The sequence below is a fragment of the Embiotoca jacksoni genome, unplaced genomic scaffold (genome assembly GCF_022577435.1).
Source record: "Embiotoca jacksoni isolate LCO1_2020_lvr unplaced genomic scaffold, fEmbJac1.0.p SCAF_12, whole genome shotgun sequence".
NCBI classification, from domain to species: domain Eukaryota; kingdom Metazoa; phylum Chordata; class Actinopteri; family Embiotocidae; genus Embiotoca; species Embiotoca jacksoni.
Window position 1 is genome coordinate 16,526,012 of NW_027185252.1, and position 18,215 is coordinate 16,544,226.

At 44.8% G+C, this 18,215-nt stretch overlaps 1 protein-coding gene across 5 annotated transcripts in view; it reads left to right on the forward strand.

Moving 5' to 3' along the window:
* smoc2 (SPARC related modular calcium binding 2) overlaps positions 1-14,300 on the forward strand; it is a 21,297-nt gene extending 6,997 nt beyond the window's left edge. Inside the window, exons 3-13 of one of the 5 annotated variants that reach the window (XM_069145117.1) lie at positions 1,237-1,343; positions 1,452-1,551; positions 2,360-2,404; positions 4,487-4,567; positions 5,382-5,456; positions 7,093-7,279; positions 8,239-8,321; positions 12,296-12,395; positions 12,574-12,821; positions 13,562-13,660; positions 13,761-14,300. In XM_069145117.1, coding sequence (XP_069001218.1) covers positions 1,237-1,343; positions 1,452-1,551; positions 2,360-2,404; positions 4,487-4,567; positions 5,382-5,456; positions 7,093-7,279; positions 8,239-8,321; positions 12,296-12,395; positions 12,574-12,821; positions 13,562-13,626 — 1,091 coding nt within the window. In that variant the 3' untranslated portion in view covers positions 13,627-13,660; positions 13,761-14,300. The remainder of the gene's footprint in view (positions 1-1,236; positions 1,344-1,451; positions 1,552-2,359; positions 2,405-4,486; positions 4,568-5,381; positions 5,457-7,092; positions 7,280-8,238; positions 8,322-12,295; positions 12,396-12,573; positions 12,822-13,561; positions 13,661-13,760) is intronic. The other 4 variants (XM_069145118.1, XM_069145120.1, XM_069145119.1 and 1 more) reach the window with 4 other exon arrangements.
* The last annotated feature ends 3,915 nt before the right edge of the window (positions 14,301-18,215 follow it).

Below are 18,215 nucleotides of genomic sequence, written 5' to 3' on the forward strand. Positions count from 1 at the left end.
TTGAGTCTATAAGAGTTCGGGGGACCCCCCCCCCCCCTCCCACCCTCTTGCTTCTGGACGGGAGGAGTGAAAGACACAGCAGCATTAACCGAGTCAGCAGCCGAAATAAACCAGAGGGCCGGGCTGGGCTGAAAGCACAGAGATGGGATTGTGTTTAAGGATGGTGAGAGTGCCACCACATTTGTTTTTTATCACTGCACTCAGATGATTCAAGTGTCCTGTCATTTTTTCCAGTCAGTTTTTTTGGTCGGAGCCCCTCGGAGAAGGACGATGGTTTTGGGTTTTTCCACTGCAGCTTACTTCAGAGCTCCTCAACTCACTATTTTCCTCCACCCAGAACATACAGCATCTAGCTCCCACTCCTCACCAGTGTCACTGACACACACACACACACACACACACACACACACACACACACACACACACACACACACACACACACTAGACAGAGAGAAACCAGTGCACATTCTCCTGCATGTGTCTAATGGACAGTCTAAGCCATGGCAGCAACACGCAGCCTGCTGACCAAACTGGTGAACGTTTTAAAACTTAGCATGAGTCACTGTCTTTGTGGCAACTCGTGTGTCACTCCAAGTTACCATCAAACTCATCTCCGCCCAACGTTTCCTGAGAGTTTGCACAGCTGGTGCTGTTGGCCAGGTGAGGCGAAGCAGCTGTTGAATGAGAGGATGAGCCACGACTCTGACCGAGAGACGTGAAAAGACTTGAGGTGCACGTAGGTGAAAAGTTGCTGACCCACATTAATATCAACAAGTACTTTGACTGGACTGAACTTAGCAGACAGTTGAGGTTAAGGAGGAGAGTGAGACGCACTCAGACATTAAGGAAGGGTCAGGTTTTCCCCGTGCATCAGCCCTTTTCTTGGGTGACTGGAATGTTCGACGGGAGCTGCCTCACTCAGTAATGGCTTTACCACACGGCACAGCGTAGGCTTGCCTGACTTGCCCCTAATGAGACCGGGGGTGTTGGTTCTATTCCCAGCCGCACAAGTATCTGCTGCTTCCGAAATGTCTTGGAGTTGTTTCCTGTCCGTCTCTCCTCTCTCGCTGCATTTTTCATTCATTCTTCATCACATGTGAGATTTGACATCTTCTTCTGACTTTTTAAGTATGTTAGTTTCATACTTTGGGCAGCATAAGAAAATAGCTGCGCTGTCGGTTGAATCGTGGCTTTCTGTAATGTCGAGTGATTGTGGTGATTTGTGGTGCTCCTCAGATACATCCAGATGTGTAGCAGAGAAGAAGTACACAGAGCAGCAGGCCAAGAAGCTCTTCCCGCAGGTCTTTGTGCCTGTATGCAACCCTGATGGCACATACAGCGAGGTAACAAAAAACACAACATAAAGTATTATTGTTTTTCTCCTGCTTGAATGTGATTTTTAAGGAGTTTTTATCTTTGAATGTCCTTTTAACATGTTGTTTGTATTGCAGGTTCAGTGCCACAGCTACACTGGATACTGCTGGTGTGTCACCCCCAACGGTCGTCCCATCAGTGGTTCAGCAGTGGCCAATAAAAAACCTCGATGCCAAGGTGGGTAAAATCCCAGCAACCTATCTTATAGTACTATCTAATAGTGGGCAACTTTCAATGATGTGTATAATTAAGTATATTGTATGCAGTTCACTGCTCCAGCACAGGAGTCATTTTGAAATGAGGTTAACATTATGACATTTTGTTTCTGTAATTTGGTGTAGCAACGATGATAAATCGATTTCACCACAGCAAAGCATGACATTGCATGTTTGTGGGGGGTGTAATCTTTAGTCCTGTGGGGACGTGGTCAGTGACTGGACTGAGGGCCACACGGTTCGAGGGCCACCCGAGGACCGAGCGTTGCTCAAGGCATGGGGCTGCGGTGTAAATAAGCCTGGTAGAAAAGCGCTGCTGCAGAATTGAGCAACAAAGTTAAACTGTGAGGAATGTAAGTGTTCTCAGAGAATAACGTCTGCCAAACAATCAAATAACCAATGCCACATGTCCTCCCTGTGCGTCTCTGTGGGGCTGTCTCGGGGGCTGCTGCTGTGCCGATAGTGAGAAAGCTCCAGAAGTAGTAGCAGCAGATTTGTTCTTTAATCACAACTGTGTGTATGAAGTCTAAAAATGTCAAAAAAAATACTTGTCGATGAACGTGCAATGTGTCAGTAATTGGAGTCAGTGCAAATAACCTAAGATTTAAAGTTAAAGTGGTTCAGTCCTTCCTAAAGTTTGGTGACTGTTTGTTCATGTTCAACAAAATGAGGCCGAATTCTTCTTCTTCTGATTTACTGTTTTTTGTCAAAAAGTAACTACAAGAATGTTGTGGTGAATTTTCAATTAATTTGAGCATGTCTTTTTTCAGGATCAAAACAGGAGAGAGCGACCACAAGAGAACCAGGTAAAGCAGGTGAGACTTTAATTAAACACGAATTAACTCCCACGGGCACAATGATTCCTTGTCAATGCATGTTTGCTTTTGTGTTTGTCCATGTGCATGTGTGTACCTATTGAAGCCTGCACCTACGTGTGTGTCTGTGTATTCCTTTGCATCTCTGTCTGTTTGCCTGCATCTGTGTTGGAGATGTGTGAGTTGGTTCGCCTGTTACGGCTTGCCTCTCTAATGTTTTGTCAATTCAAGAGAGTGTGAGCAGCCTGGAGGCTGATAGCAGCGTGTTCCTCAGTAACAAGTCGAAGGAGAGAGTCTGTGGGAAGCTTTAATGCACATATAACTGCCTGTTGTCTTTACCAGGCAGCCAAACAACCGGGAGCAGCCCGAATGGACCAAATACTGAATTATCATTTCTTCTTCTCTAACTTTATCTCTTTTAATCTTGGTTCTTTTTCAGCCACCGTGTCATAAGATACAAGAAAATGTTCATACTTTATCCTACAATCTACTTTCACTCTGTCTCTCACCAAACATCTCCGCTCTTCCAGATTTACAACCACTAAGTCTCCTCTCCGGAAACTGTATCTCTCTTTCTCATCTTTTGGGAGACAATTTGTTTAACTGATGTGATTTGAAGGCTCACACAGAGTGTAATTTGGGTTGAATCAGACTGATTCCTTATGTGATTGTGTGATAGTGTGATTGTGCGTGAGAGAATGTGTTTGTCACATGGGTAATTCCTGTCAGTGTGACATTTACGTCTGCGCGTCTCTCCCTCTATAAACAGTCCCGGGTATAGAGTGTGTCTGAGCCCGGCCAAGTCATTACACATAGATCAAGTGGGAATGCAAAATTGGGGGGGGGGGTTGCGGTTCAGTCTGAACTGGTTGGATAAACAGGCTGGTGAAAAGCAGAATAAACTGTAGGTTTGTGGTGTGCCAGCGCTGAAAATAGCAGTGATTGCATCAATATTTTGATTCAGCCCATCAGTGCCTCTGCGTTTCCACAGAGGCCTCTGCTGCACTTTTATTATCAGAATATAGATAAAGTCAAACACCGAACGCTCTGCCTTAAACTCGTTTTTGCTGCTTGACTTGACAAATTCATTCACATGCTGGAATCGCATGCAGCTGACGACTGACAAACAGCAGTAAAACTAATGCCGTACGACCACAAATAGCACAGGGGTTTCCTGGCAGATGCTAAAAGAGGTGTTACAGCCATGTAAAAGGCCACAAAGTAAAGATGGGTCATTAGTGGTTTATCGTAAATCCAAATCATAAATACACTTTTTCAAATGGCATTTCCAGCCTTGAAGTGAGCAGAGTAATAACATGTCTGCCCCAGTCGTCGCTCACACTGACTGTGTGTGTTTGTATCCGCCAAACGTGCTCGACAGGATGAATGGCTGGCAGAGTGCGCTTGCAGTAAATGTAAATTCCTGGTTTTTGCAGTGGAAATTCATTGTTAGAGAAAAGAAGTTTGATCTTAATCCCTCGTTTGTGGAGGCAGCCATTAGAGAATCCCTGACTCACACTTTAACGGAGCTTCACTTTGAGCAAAAGGAGTGACCCAATCTGAGGTTAACCACACCTACGGCTGTGGTTTCACCCCAGGCGGTTCAAAACCTTCCTCCCTGTTTCCCTCCGACCGCAAATCAAACAAACAGAGACCAAACAAACATGCTGCATTTTCCCACCGTTAATTGGTTCATCTCAGACTCAGCTACTGCCCCCCCCCCCCTTTATATCTCTCTTACCTTCACATAGCCTCTCACCACTCAAACACAGGCAATGAAAGGATGGAGAAGAACATCAGGGACTGCTGGTGCTCATTCCCTCTTCATTTATTATAACTGACCTCAATCTGTCCTTTGAAGCATCATGAGCTCCCCCGTTGCATGAAGTGAAACCATGGGAACATGTGACCACTACACTTCTGGTTTCCTCCTCTCTTTTCTTATTGCAAGTCACTTTTCAACACACACACACCCTCTCTGTGTCATCTTCTTCACCTTCACCTCAATTCTTCCTGACCGGGCAACGTGCAAATCTCAAACCGTGACGTGTTCTCTAATCTAGTTTACTCTGGTAATTGTAGTCTCCTTGCAAATATTCTCCATTCTAAATGCAGATGAGACCGGCCTAGTGGTGGATCAACAGCCTCCTGCAGATGACGAAGGTGAGCTCTTATCCATCGGACTGTGAGTTTAAAAAAAAATGTTTGATACTGCGCCTGTGTTTACTGAGTAACCACAGACTGGCTCAAAAACATCCTTAAAAGGGAAAAAAGGAGTCTCACACAGTTGCAGCACCGAGCTGCAGAAAAGGTCACTGGGGAAAGTGATAGTAAAACATCCTTCCTCTTCGTAGCCAAGATGGCGTCCATTGAGTTTGAAAAGTGTTTCACACTTCTTTTTTGTACTTGTAGTACACTGCATGTTTGACAGTGTTAATGCACTTTGCCCTCAAACTAGTGAGTGTTAGTTGACAAGTATATAATTTGGAAAAGTCATTAGGCTATCATATCTGACCATGTCAGCTCACAACAAAGTAATACTAGGAATAATGTTACATTGCAGTGTTGCTTTATTTACTATATTCACTTCTATTAATCTCAAAATTGCAGAGAACAACTTCCTTCCTCTCTAGTTCAATAAAACCCATCACTGTAAAGCAAAGTGGCATTTCAGCACTTTTATCTGTCTTTTATATATTTCAAAGAAAGTCCTGCTTTCTGATTTCATGCTAATGTTATTAGATAAGACTCGCAGTGATAGATCAAAGTCTACCTACCCTTCCTTTTAATGCTGTATCTCTGGTCACAGCTGTCATATACTATTTACAATCCATATCCGCTCCAGTAGTTTGAGATACGATAACCTTGATGTGCGTTTTACAGTCTGTGAGTTTTGGAAGCATCAGGTTCTGCTCAGATGATATACGAGTGTGTTTTCGATTGAAGCCAATAAAGCTGTCTTAATGATTTCTTTCAGACATCACTTCCCAGTACCCCACTCTATGGACGGAGCAGGTTCGCAGCCGACAGAACAATAGAACCAGAGCACCATGTGAGTTTCAAAGACCAACTTTTTTACTTTAATGATGGCGATTTGGGTGTTTTGCAAACCTCAACTGAGAGCTTGCTCTGTGTTTTTTCTTACTTGTGTGAGCAATCATGGTTTGAGGCTGTTCCTGTCTTTTAAGGACAGATGGTGGGTTGTGAAACCAATGCATCTTGGTGTTGGAGTGCGTCAGGCTTTGAGGATCTGCTCCTCTGCGGTTCTTCGCGTTGTAGCATATCTGTAATTATCAGCACATGGCACAAACACAGGATCTCCTATTGATCTGGCTGCTCTGTCCTGCTGTCTTTTTACACAGATGCATGTTTATCTGCTTCATTAGTCGCTTCTTTGCTCTCAGGGAAACACCGTATATTTTGCTTTCTCTGTAAAACAATATGACTTTTAGGCAGGCCTACAGATGCAAACACTCTGTGCGTGTGTGCATCTGTGTGTGAATCCCATTATCATAATTTACAACCAATAAAAAGCCAGAGAAATGCAGCATTGATGGTTTTGATTACCATGTGCTCTTTGGGGTATTGGGGTGAAAAAAAAAAACACCCACTCCAACAAAGAGAGCCCGGAGGAACTGGAGCGAGCAGAGTCAGTTGAGAAAGCGGGGAGGCATTTCATTTGGTCTCTTTTGTGTGGGTAAAGATTTCTAATGAAAATAAACAAAGAAAGGGATATCCATAATCCCGCAGTAGCTTCCGAGCCTTGAGGCGAGCACCAAAAAGAGGGAGAGTTTGGTGATGAAAGGCCTCATGGGCCAGAGGAGGTCTTCTTCTCAGTTTAATGCTCAAATCTCTGCTGGAAAGCTGCGCGGCAGAGAAGGAGCCTGCTGCTCAGAAAAAAAAAAGTCTGATTAGATCCTGCTGAGGCTCTGCAGAAGCCCATCTCTCTCCCATCAAGGCCGCTGCATGCTCTGTATGTATAGATAAAAGAAAGGATCACAGGAAGCATTGCATTTTTCCTGGGAATTTTGAACATGTAAACACACACATCCCCAGTGCTTTACAGTATCCTGCAGACGTGTGTGTGTGTGTGTGTGTGTGTGTGTGTGTGTGTGTGTGTGTGTGTGTGTGTGTGTGTGTGTGTGTGTGTGTGTGTGTGGAGGCAACTGACCACCGCTCTGCCTTTGTCTCGTCTGTTTCTCTCCCCATCACACACATCCACAAAGGACCGTTGAGTGTCCAAATATTTACTTAACTTGGGGCATAGGGAGCTGTACTTAGTCATTAGCCCGTTAATGTCCGTAAACAGTGCCACGAGGGGCTGATACAGCCGTCTACACACACTGTCTCCCAGCACTCATCCTCCACCCCTTTGTCTTCCTCCTCCTCCTCCTTGGGGATTTGCAGCAGTGGTTCGAGTGTAAAGAGAGCAACTGCGTGCATTTTGCTTTTGAATAGAAATTAATTGAAGCACACCGCACGTTGTATGAATCCAAATCTGTCAGCCGGATCTGGTCAGGAGTGACTCCAGATTTACATTTCAAACACCTCCTGTTCGTATCGAGTGTGCCTGTCTGGAGCGTGGATTTGCTAAGTAACACAACTTAGACCACCGAAGTGAATGCTGACTGTATGTGTCCACTGACGCCTGCAGTGATACCTGCATAACCTCTGACCCCTGTTTCCAGCCTCATCATGTGACCAGGAGCAGCAGTCCGCTCAGGAGGAGGCGAGGCACCACAAGAACGACGCTGTGTTCGTCCCAGACTGTGCACAAGGAGGACTCTACAAGCCGGTCCAGTGCCACCCCTCCACCGGCTACTGCTGGTGTGTGCTGGTGGACACCGGACGGCCCATACCGGGGACCTCTACCAGGTGGGCAAAATGTCACCTTTACAAAAGCTTATGTGTTGTTGTAGAGGACTATCTCACCCTAACTCACAAACATTCCTGGCAATTATACAGTTCTGTGTGGCAAACAAACTAAAAGGTGGTCACACAAAGCAGGCGAGTGATCATTAGCCACCCTGACAGAGCAGAGGGGCCAGAGTCTGCTCACCTGTACGACCCTGCTTCACATCCTGTGCCTTATATCTTCTGCACTAACATGTCCATGAATTAAATTGGGAATTATCTTCCTGCAGGTCTGAACATCTTCAGATCTGCAACCATGCAAACTTTGAAGAAGTGAAAAAGAGAATTAAAATCAAGCAGTTTGAGAGATGTCTGACATATGCATTAAAATAGACATCTCCATCGCTGATAACACAACGTGACTCAGTGGTGTGGTGAGCTGCAGGTCAGAGGTCAGTCAGGCCGGCAGAGCAGGGCACTGGTTCACTCTTATTGAGAAGCATGGCTGGGTATCAGATTAACAAGGCTCCAGGCAGCGTGCCAGACAGCACATTAGCACACATATGGAAGCATGGATTTTCTTCCTTGTCCCAGGCCAGCTTTTGGCCCAGTCGCACAGCAGCAATCGGGGCTCTGCCGTCCCTCCGAGGGAGGCTGTGAAAGCTTCCTTGTGTCCCACGCTCCCTGTCTGCCTCTCTTCTTCTTCTATCTCTCTTTCTCACCCCCCCTCCCAGTTTCTGTGCTCATACCAGCTCCAAATCCTTTCCCTCTTTTTTGGATGTGTTTCACAGCCCCTGGTTTGCCACAAAACAATCATTTGAATCCCTAGGTTTTAACTGTACGAGATAATTGGAAAACATGGGATTCCTCTGGCTTTACACTGAGGATAGTTTTACTGCTATAAACAAAAACCCTTTCAACCATTTCACCTTCAATGAAGTGACTTCTTTTTTTTTTACATTAAGTATTTTATGTCACAGGTATGAGCAGCCAAAATGTGACGGCAATGCCAGGGCCCACCCGACTAAACCCAAGGACCACTACAGAAGCAGACATCTCCAAGGTAGGTCTCCGAAGACTGGACACAGTCTCTGTTTCCCCTCTGAGTTCAGACCACATGGTGAAGTTCTTCAGCAGTCGACCTCCAACTGCTGCCTCGCTTCCAAGGTTGTGATAACCATGCGAATGTGTGCGTGTGTTAGCACTGTTGGTCAAGGAAATGCTTGATAAAGAGTTGAGGATTGCCAGACACTGCCCTTCACTGGTCAATAAGCAGAGAGACAGAGACGGATTGGGGGAGGATTAATCTTCAACTGACCGAAAATGGAGGATAGTGGGATGAAAGCACGCAGCAGAAACAGCAGGGAGGTGAGGGGGAGATAATGGATAATAGGATGTCAGAGACAGGTAGTGATACTGAGATTGATAACAGGGTAGATAACTAAATTGAGGGCAGGAGATCAATTTGGAGGGGGTGCTCACGAGGTGGGCTGAGCAACAGGTGAGACTGTGTTTGCTAGTCAGGATTTAACTCTCAAAAACTATGATCACGTGCACATAATTTAAAGTACGATTTAAAGGAATTATTAAGCAATAAGGTGCTTCGTGGGGTATAAAAAGCTGTTTTCAGTGTACACTCGTCCTCAAAGAAAAACAACAGAATCAGTCTCAGCAAACGGTCAAAAACAATGTGTGTACATTCAAGTGAGAAAGGTCGAGGTCAGGGTGGTTGGATGGTCAACAAATCATCAGGTTTTCACAAGGCAGTGTCCTACCAAATGATAATGTTGGTTTCTCGTAACCATGACCACCACATCATCAGTCCCTGACCTTAGTTATTCAAACCTAAACCTAAATCCAGTTTTCCTCAATGGTCCATCAAGGAAATCAGGTTCTATTAAAACTACGAGATAAATTATTTTATTGATTTTGTTATATGAACATATATATTCAAATGGTCTTTAAGATTGTCCTGCCACATTGAGGGAAATACAAAAACTTGTATACTTAGTCTACCTCCTGATCTCAATGCTGAGACAGAGTGTCCTAAGCAGTCAGCTCAGCTTTACAGATGAGACTGCACTACATCACAACCATGATGACTGAACAGATCTAGCGTAATGCAGCTGTTGAAAGCACTTAATTTAATGTAAGAATCCAAATAATTGTTCAAACTGTCTGTGTGAATGCCACTTGACCTTGTTGAGCTGCTTCCAGTTTCAGCTTCTACACACACACATAAACCCACTTGTATTTCTCATCATAGCCAGACACAGTTTTACACTGCAATAGACGGAGTGCATTCACCCTTGTTTTCATCACATAGCTGCATTACTTTATCGTAAAACCAGTGCTCGGTGAAGTGGAGTTGTAGCTGCCTTCAACCAAATCCCAGTTTAAAGCTGAACAGTGCTTGGCAAATCTCTGGTTTTTGGTGGTTTGGTAAACACGTTAATAATCCAGCACCATGTGAACAGAGCTGCCACTGTTCCCGTCCCATCCACTTCTGTTTATGTAACAGTGTGCCAGGCCAGAGCTGAGCTCTCTGCTCACAGGTGCTGCTTCAGCAGCAGAAACGCTCTCTGTTTATGTAAAACTGACACAGTCACAGATAAATGATCATTGGACACACAAATGTTTCTCATCTTTGCTCTCCAGTGGCCCCGGTGGTCTATATTATTACTGAGATATATTGAACAGGGATAATTACAGTCTGTAAGTGTCTGCAGAAAGTGTGCGGTGGGGGTGGAAAACAGCCGCAACTATCCCATGAGAAAGATCTCAAGCCCAGCTGAATACCTCCTTAACATAGTGGTAGAAAAGACAACAATATATTCATTCAGGCATTCAATCAACGAAACACAAGTCCAGCAAGTAAACCTGTCAGAGAAACCTGCTCCGTATCAGCCAGGTCTCCTCTTATAAAATATTCTGGGTTATAGTCAAAGAAATGCAGCATTGTTTTTCTTTATGAGCCGTTGCGTCAACGGCTGTAAACCTTGTTACTGTATGAGCCGGGGATAATTGTAAACATTGCCTTCGCATTGCTGCAGCCCATTTACAGTTGAAGCGCTGGTGTTGAGAGGTTTATGGGGCGAGATGCGAGAAAGGAGCAACTTGCCCTGGAAGGGGCAGGAGAGGAAAGCTGAGTATTTGGCTCTCTCTCCCCAGAGCAGAGTCCCAGGCGAGCGTCGGGGCAGTCATTGGAAGCTGCGGCTGTGAGTGCTGACAGGCCTCTGCCCCATGTGGCTCCATAGAAAAACACTGCTTCTTATTGACAGTAACACACAGGCACACACATGTAAACATGCACTTACTGGCCAACTTTTCACAAATATACGGAGGCCTGTGAACAGTGCTGCAGCTCTTAGCTTTTCAACAAGAAAATAAAATGCACTCAATTCAGGCTTTCGCGACTTGATTCCATCCTGCATCTGTCAAACTTGGGTATTACATAATCATTGTAATTATTATGGAATAAGACAGCAGCCATTTACGGCTGCAGCCTTGAAGTGAACGGAAAATGGCCAGACTCAATTTCCTTTGAATGACAGCAGGCACATTTGTGGCCTGTCCCTCGGCTGAACAGTGTCCAGACAGACAGAAGCTGATCTCTCCCGTCCCCCACAAGAAAACAAAACATCGCTGCCAAGAGGAAGGGACTGGATCATTACCTGATGGCTTCCCATTTCAGTTTACTGCAGACAAGCTCAGATTCCTGCGGCATTACGGAGAGGACGGGTGCTCTCCATGAAAAACACTAAGCCTCAAACAAGTCCAACTGCATCCCACAAATATCTCCTCAGTCAGAAGCCAGATAAAAACACTTTTGCCTTCTGAGGGTGCAATTGTGTGACTGTCTAGACTAATTTACCACAAGAGGCTCCACAAGGCACCAGTTTGGCTATTAACAGGTGGGTCGGATATTTTACTGGGCTAGGGCCAGGGAGGGCCCACTAAAACTTAAGAGCGAGTCTGTTGAGCGTGTAAAGGAGAGCGTGGAACAGTTTGGACATGTGAAGGCTTCAACCCTCGGCTCAGCGCGGCCTGCTAAACCCCCGAAAGGTGGAGTGGAGGCTGGGTGTTTACGCCGATGCTGGTCGCCACCTGTTAGAGAGGCACAAAGCATGCTATTATCTCTGGCGCAGGAGAATCTGGCCCCGCAGGCCTGAGCCATAAAAAGAGCAGCAAACTGTGGAGAATTTCTTCCTCTCCACAGGCGCAGCAGCACGGGGAAACTGGACTGTGAGAAAGAAGAGGAGAGCTGCGACTATAGCCTTCAGCTCCTCAAGTAACAACCTCGGCCTCCTGACTCTTAAAAGCATATGGCCAAACAGACAATTACTGTCATTAGGGTCATTCCAACACCGTTGCCCCTCGTTTTAATCTATATTCCCATCATTATGCATGTAATAAGGCCTCTCTGTTGGTTTTTTTGTGGCTCATTAATTATGGATTTGACCTAATTTCATCCCCCTTCTCTGCGGTGATTTAAAATTGTACTAGCCTTTCAGTTGTATCTGTTGCTCTCTGGATGCATAACTTTAAATCAGACAAGACAAAAGACGTGTCTGTCTGCTGGATTTGGTCCCCTTGATGTCTCAGGTGAGTCTCAGGTGCTGTGCGTCGCCTCTTGTCCAAACACACAATGCTCAGCAACATCGCCAGTAGCTCCAGCTGTCTAAACCACCCAGGGGCCTCCAGGATGATTGGCAGGTACCCTCTTCCTCCTCCAGATGAGGGGAGGTCTGGTACTTTGAGAGCAAGTAAAAAGACAACTGTGAGAGTCTCAGGTTTTTTTTTTCTCCTCTGCTGTTTTTTACGTGCTGTTCGCGTTAAAACTCCGCTGCCTGTTACATGACATCCCTCCCCAAACATTTATTAGACCACCTATGACGGCAGCGTTCCACATGTTTGTAATGCTTCTGACAGCGGGATCATTTTTCCTTTGTTTGCTGCCAGATGGTTATACGTACAGTTACCTCCATGTGACCTGAGTCATTCACACACTCACGTATCTGTGGTTAATTTTTTTAGGCTGTCCTGGGGCAAAGAAAACAGAGTTCCTGACAAGTGTTCTTGACGCGCTGTCGACAGACATGGTGCACGCTGTCACAGATTCAGCATCCGCCGGAAGGTATGACATTTACAAGTGGATTAGTTATTATGCATATCAGTGGATTCACTCGTTCACCACAAAGGTACAAATGTATTCCACTTTGATTGAAAACTAGGAGAGTTTTATTTATTATCTGAAAAGAATTTATATTGTATTTCTTAGCTGTTAAATTAATGAATGAACACCTGCCCTTCAGGATGGCCGAGCCCGACCCCAGCCACACTCTGGAGGAGAGGGTTGTCCACTGGTATTTTAGACAGTTGGACAAAAACTCAAGTGGGGACATCGGGAAGAAGGAGATCAAGCCTTTCAAGCGCTTCTTGCGCAAGAAGTCCAAGCCAAAGAAGTGTGTTAAGAAGTTTGTGGAGTATTGCGACATCAGCAACGACAAGGCGCTGTCTCTGCAGGAGCTGATGGGCTGCCTCGGGGTGACCAAGGAAGAAGGTAAAGCTGAGCAACACGACCTAAAGTCTGAATGTATTTTTTGTGAACTTGCATATTGATAGATTGAAATATAATAATCACGGAAGTCAGATGGTAATTTAGAATTAGGGCTACAGTTGTCCAGTGTCCAGTTGTAGCCCAGCTATCAAAATATGGCACAGTCTAAATGTTGCAGTTGTTCAGATGCCTGGGTGTTGCACATGAGGCATTAGTGAGTCTTTTATGTTGACTTTAGAAAACCAACCAACCAAAACCAAACAGGAGTTAAAGTGGATTTAAGATCCTGTTTTTAGAATAATTGCAGCACTCAATTAGCATCAGATCAAGTACTTAGACATCAAATGCAGATTTAAATCCCCTAAGTGGGTTTTTCAATTTCATACTAGTCAGCTAGAAAGATTTAAAAAACTGATTAAACTGAATGAAAGCGATAATTAGGGAGCCAGCTTCAGCTAATACTAATACAGATAATAATAAAACTGACAGTCACTGGCTTAAAATGAGGAGCCTGCTTCTGCTTACATCTGTTTGAAATCAAAGACACACAGTTTCAAAATGTACTTGTAATTTCAATAAGAAATCTGCCAGAGCTGTCACAGGAGCAGCTTGACAAGAAACGCTGAGAGGCCAGTGCCTATTGAAGGATCTGAACTCTATGGAGGTCATAATCACACCTGAACAGACCTGCAGTATCCCTAATATTGTGGTTGTTGAAGTTTATATCACTTTTTGTCATACAGGAGCCAAACCAGGAGATGGATTATCTTCCAGTAAACTAGTGAGTAAAGAACTCCTCACAAACTAGTGGATGGAATTGGTGGTACATCTACAGTCTAAGTGTAATCTTGTTTTATCTATCTGTGTTGAGTTAAGCAGAAATGTACAGTATTTAAAAGTGCAAAGAAACAAGCCGAAGTCATTTTGATTCCCTCTCCTCAGAATCCCTCGAAGAAGCAAGGCTAAGTCCAACACCTGAGATTTCCCCTCTCGCTTGGAGAACCTGCCCTCACCAATCGGCAGCAACGGAAACCATAGTATTTGCACTTTGTACTTTAAAAAAAATGTAAATTCACTTTGTAGAAATAAGGTATTTAAACAGACTGCTGAATCTGTGAATGATGTAGTTAGTGTTTTATGTCCTGACAAACAAAAAAAATATTTAACACATACAATGTATGTGTCCTTTGTGTGTCTAAAAAGTGTACTTTTCAAAGTTGTACAAGTTTTCATGTTTGATGTTGACATTTTGTGCCCCTTTCCCCCCGTTTACTTTTCTCTTCATGGTGACGATATTAGAGCGGATCTATAGATAGTTTGCTACTATAACTTAGACCAAACCATTTCTCATGTACTGAACTGTTGCATCCTTTTCTGTGCTTTGTAAAGCAGTTTGCAAGAATGTTTTAAACATACATCGTAAAACGTCCTACATGTTCTCATATACTCATGTTTATTAGAAATAAAGAACTCTTTTATACATTTTGGTTTTGGGGTCTAATGTGTCAAAGAAGGAGAACGAGGTCTGCAGATTCCTGTTTCTCTCTAATCAAATTAGTCCTCTACATTTTCCATAGTTATATAAATCATGTAATGTCTTTGCTATTTTGTGTTTTCTTGCTGTGTCTTTAATAAAACACCTTGTTGACACAGTGTTTAAGAGCCAAGCATTAGTCATACATAGCAAAGGTCGTGTATCATCCCATTTTCACACAGTTTGCCAATTCCCCGAGGCAGCATGTTAGAATTGGAAAAAACGGATGGTACTTATTTCTGTTCTCGTCACAGATTTCCCACGTAGACTGAAGACAGATAAATAGACCAATCTCAGCTGCGTGTAGCATGAGTGCCCATTAAAAGGGCGTCGTATGAGCCGCTGCATGTGTGTGCGTGAACATGGATTATTTGCACTAGGTATACTTACATGTATAAGGTAAATGTAAACTCGAACAGTCATCGAGGTTTGAATAGATTCTTTGTAGAGGAACAACATTGAGCTCAGACCGGCGTTGACACGTTACACTACTGTACATTGTTCCCGCCTGATTATGTCGGGGCTGCTAAGCCGTGGCTTTTCACACATAAAGTCCCCTATAGGGCTGAGCGACTGACCTCAGACTGACCTGCTCACACAGGCTTAGCCTTTAATTTATGATTAACACATCAGTCTCCTTTCTCTGATATAATCCAGCCCAATGGTCTGGTTTTAACACACCAGGAGAACACAGAGGGGAGATTATGAGTGATGGTGGATTAGCGGTGGATAACCTATGGCCTTTTTAAGCATCCATTCTATCCAGAACACTGGAAAAGTGAGATCTGAAGTAACAGCCCTTAAGCAGCATTAATATATATTGGGGTTTTTTTAGCACACAGAAATGCACGGTTCATACTTCTACTGCAAACCAAGGCTTTCTGGACATTGATCAACCTCTCACACAGTGTCAGGTCACATTGACCAAGGTTGGGATAAGCAGGTGAAGCTAATGGATGGATATTTGCTTACTAAAACCCTGTATTCAAATCCTAAACTCACAATTCAGCCACATCTTTTTGCCAAATCTCTAATTTCCACCCATGTTCCCGTCATCTGCTTGAAAATGATGTTAGCACCATGCCCACAACAACATTTGCTGCATGTCATCTGTTAACGTTGCCATGCTGGTTACAGGTGTAGCAGCGCATCCAAAAAAACCATCAACCTACAGCTAAATCTGTAGCCAACCCCGCAACTGCTGCTGAAGCTCAAGCCTCCACCCAACACAATGCTAAAGCCTTGTCATGTGTGATTTCTGCTCCCCTGGGTTGAGATGCATATAAACACTTTTTATGATTTGGCTGGATGTCAACGCATGGTTTTCCAAATATGCTCCGCTGATGGCCGGGACTCTGACCTGAACTGATGGAGTATCCAAATCTTTTGGCCCCCGCTACCAGGACCTTCTCACGCCTGGCGAGGCTTCCCCCCTCTCCCGCTCCTTCGCCCTGCTTCCTCACTTCTCTCTCTCACATATGCACAAACACACTCCCTGAACACAGAGATACCATTGAGCGCGATTTGTGGGCACAGTTTGTGTGCTTTAATGGGTAAGAGGAGGCACCCGATCTCACCGCTGGCAGGCCCCTCGGGCTGTGGACTCATGAAGAAATTACTGTCAAAAGCCATCAGGGCTTTAATAGCCTCTGGCCCAGCGGCGGCTTCCCCCTGGCCTTCGGAGGGGTTCTGCTTCTGTGGGTAAATAGTGCGAGGACAGCCTGCACCCTGGGACCCGCTCTCTTACTGCTTCCCCTGGTGTGGCCCAAACACCCCAGCAGCTCAGTCAGCACGGCACAACACAGTCAGACATTACACTGGAGAAAACAAATCGCTAGAGGAGGTGTGACTTTTTAATGGACGGGGTGCAAAAGAAAAACAAGCAGTGTTGTAAGGTAGTGGGGGAACTCAGACAAGGGGCCTTTTCATGAACTTTATCTCCCCTCCAAATGATTTCATTTGTTGTAGTAACTCAAAGCTGTATTTTTGGGGGAAATGTGCTTATTTGCTTGCTTGTTACAGGTTAGATGAGGAGATCTATCCTACCCGTGTCTTTCAGGTCAATTTTGAAGCTTATTAGATATGAAGTTTAGCACAAAGACTGTAGATATCCTTGCCTGGCCCCGTAGTTTACTGCTGTGATTATAGTCTGGACACCCGGCATTGAAGTTCGCTCAGCCACTCCGAAGGGCATACCGATCAGCGACCACTCACCATAGCTTACTGCGATGACATTTAAGTGGAGAGTTTTTTTCTAAATGTAGTTGCAGCAGTGGTAGAGTTTCGAACAGTTTTTGTGCATACTATTTGGTTAGAGCTGCTCCAATATGAACCCGAGGTCTACGCCTAGTAGGACGCAACGGCCAGAAAAAAAATCCTCCAAGCACCTCCACTAATTAACACATTGTATCTCATTTCTTTAATCTGTGATATACTTGACTGTCATGGTGTCGACAAGACTCCTTCACCTGATCAAGAAATGATCCCTCATACAAGGAGACATACAACAACATGTTCATTTTTTTTGCTTTAGGCAGATTTTACCTTCAGACAAAGACATATCCCGTTTTATTTCATTGCTGTTTCCTGCCATATTTTTCATAAAGACATCAGTTTATTGATATTTTCATCGAGGAAAGAAAGCAAATAACCATATTTATGAAAATGCAGAGGTAGTGCTTTTTAAAAGAAGGACTAGTCTTATTTTGCAAACCACATTTTGTATAGATGGCTAAAAATCATGAAGACGTCGTGGACACTCTGCTTCTACCGACCGTCTGTATGAGCCCATGAGGCTGACACTATCTTCATCAGTACAACTGCTGCTGTTGTCCAGACTGCTGCTGGAGATGGACACACATGGCATTAGTCGTCCCTGCCAAACAGCCAGCCGAGCGAGATAAAATGTTCCGCTTGAGATGGAGTGTCTGCGGCGTCGAGGGAAAACCGAAGGGAACGTCATCTTCTGCGCTCGCAGGGTGAATCGTGCAGCTTTTCTCATTTATGTATTCCAGCTGAACGGGGCGGCTGCCAAGTTCAGGATCTGGCCTGACATCAGAATTTCCCGGGGTGATAAAGAGACTCTTGTGTGATAGACGGAGGGGGAGGAAAAAAAAGCTGTGATACTCAGACAGTGATATGGGCAATTAGAGGGGTGAAGTTTCTAGCAGACAACAGGCACAGTTATGAATGTGTGAACAGCCTTCACATCTACAAACACCCCTAATTACACACAGACACATTCACAGAGTGTATTTCTGCAATTTCAACATGTAAATTATTGACCACAAATCTTTACAAAGTTCCAGCGACATGTTCTGTGTCCACGTCGTCTTTTCCTTCCGAAATAAGCCTGCAGATCTGGACACAATATTTGCTTTCATTCTTGAATATTTGGGGGGATTAATACCTCTGGGCCTGGGAGCTGGAGACTGGGGGTGGGTGGGTAGGCATGTGGGGGGTACTCGTCCTTTAATCTCATTCTCCCAGTGTCCACCTTTGACATAGCAGTATCCCATCTGAGCCTGACCAGCAGGGCCTGAGAGGGAGAACCGTGTGGGAGAGTGCAAGAGGGAGGCAACGAGGGGTACTGGAGGGAAGGGAGCTGTCGGGCCTAAACCCGAGGGATTAGCGGGGTGACTTCTCCTCTGGAATGTTCCACTGACAGCCAAGACCCGCCCACCCACAGCTGCCTGCACCAGACAGGTGCACAGCCGCGGCGAGGCGGGTGGTGGTGGGTGGATGTGTGAGGGACATGAGGTGGTGAGAAGGAAAACAGTATCTGTAAATAATTTGGACGAAGATCCTCCACTCCACCAACCTGTGGGGACATTACACCACCTGAAAACAAGAATCAGTCTCAA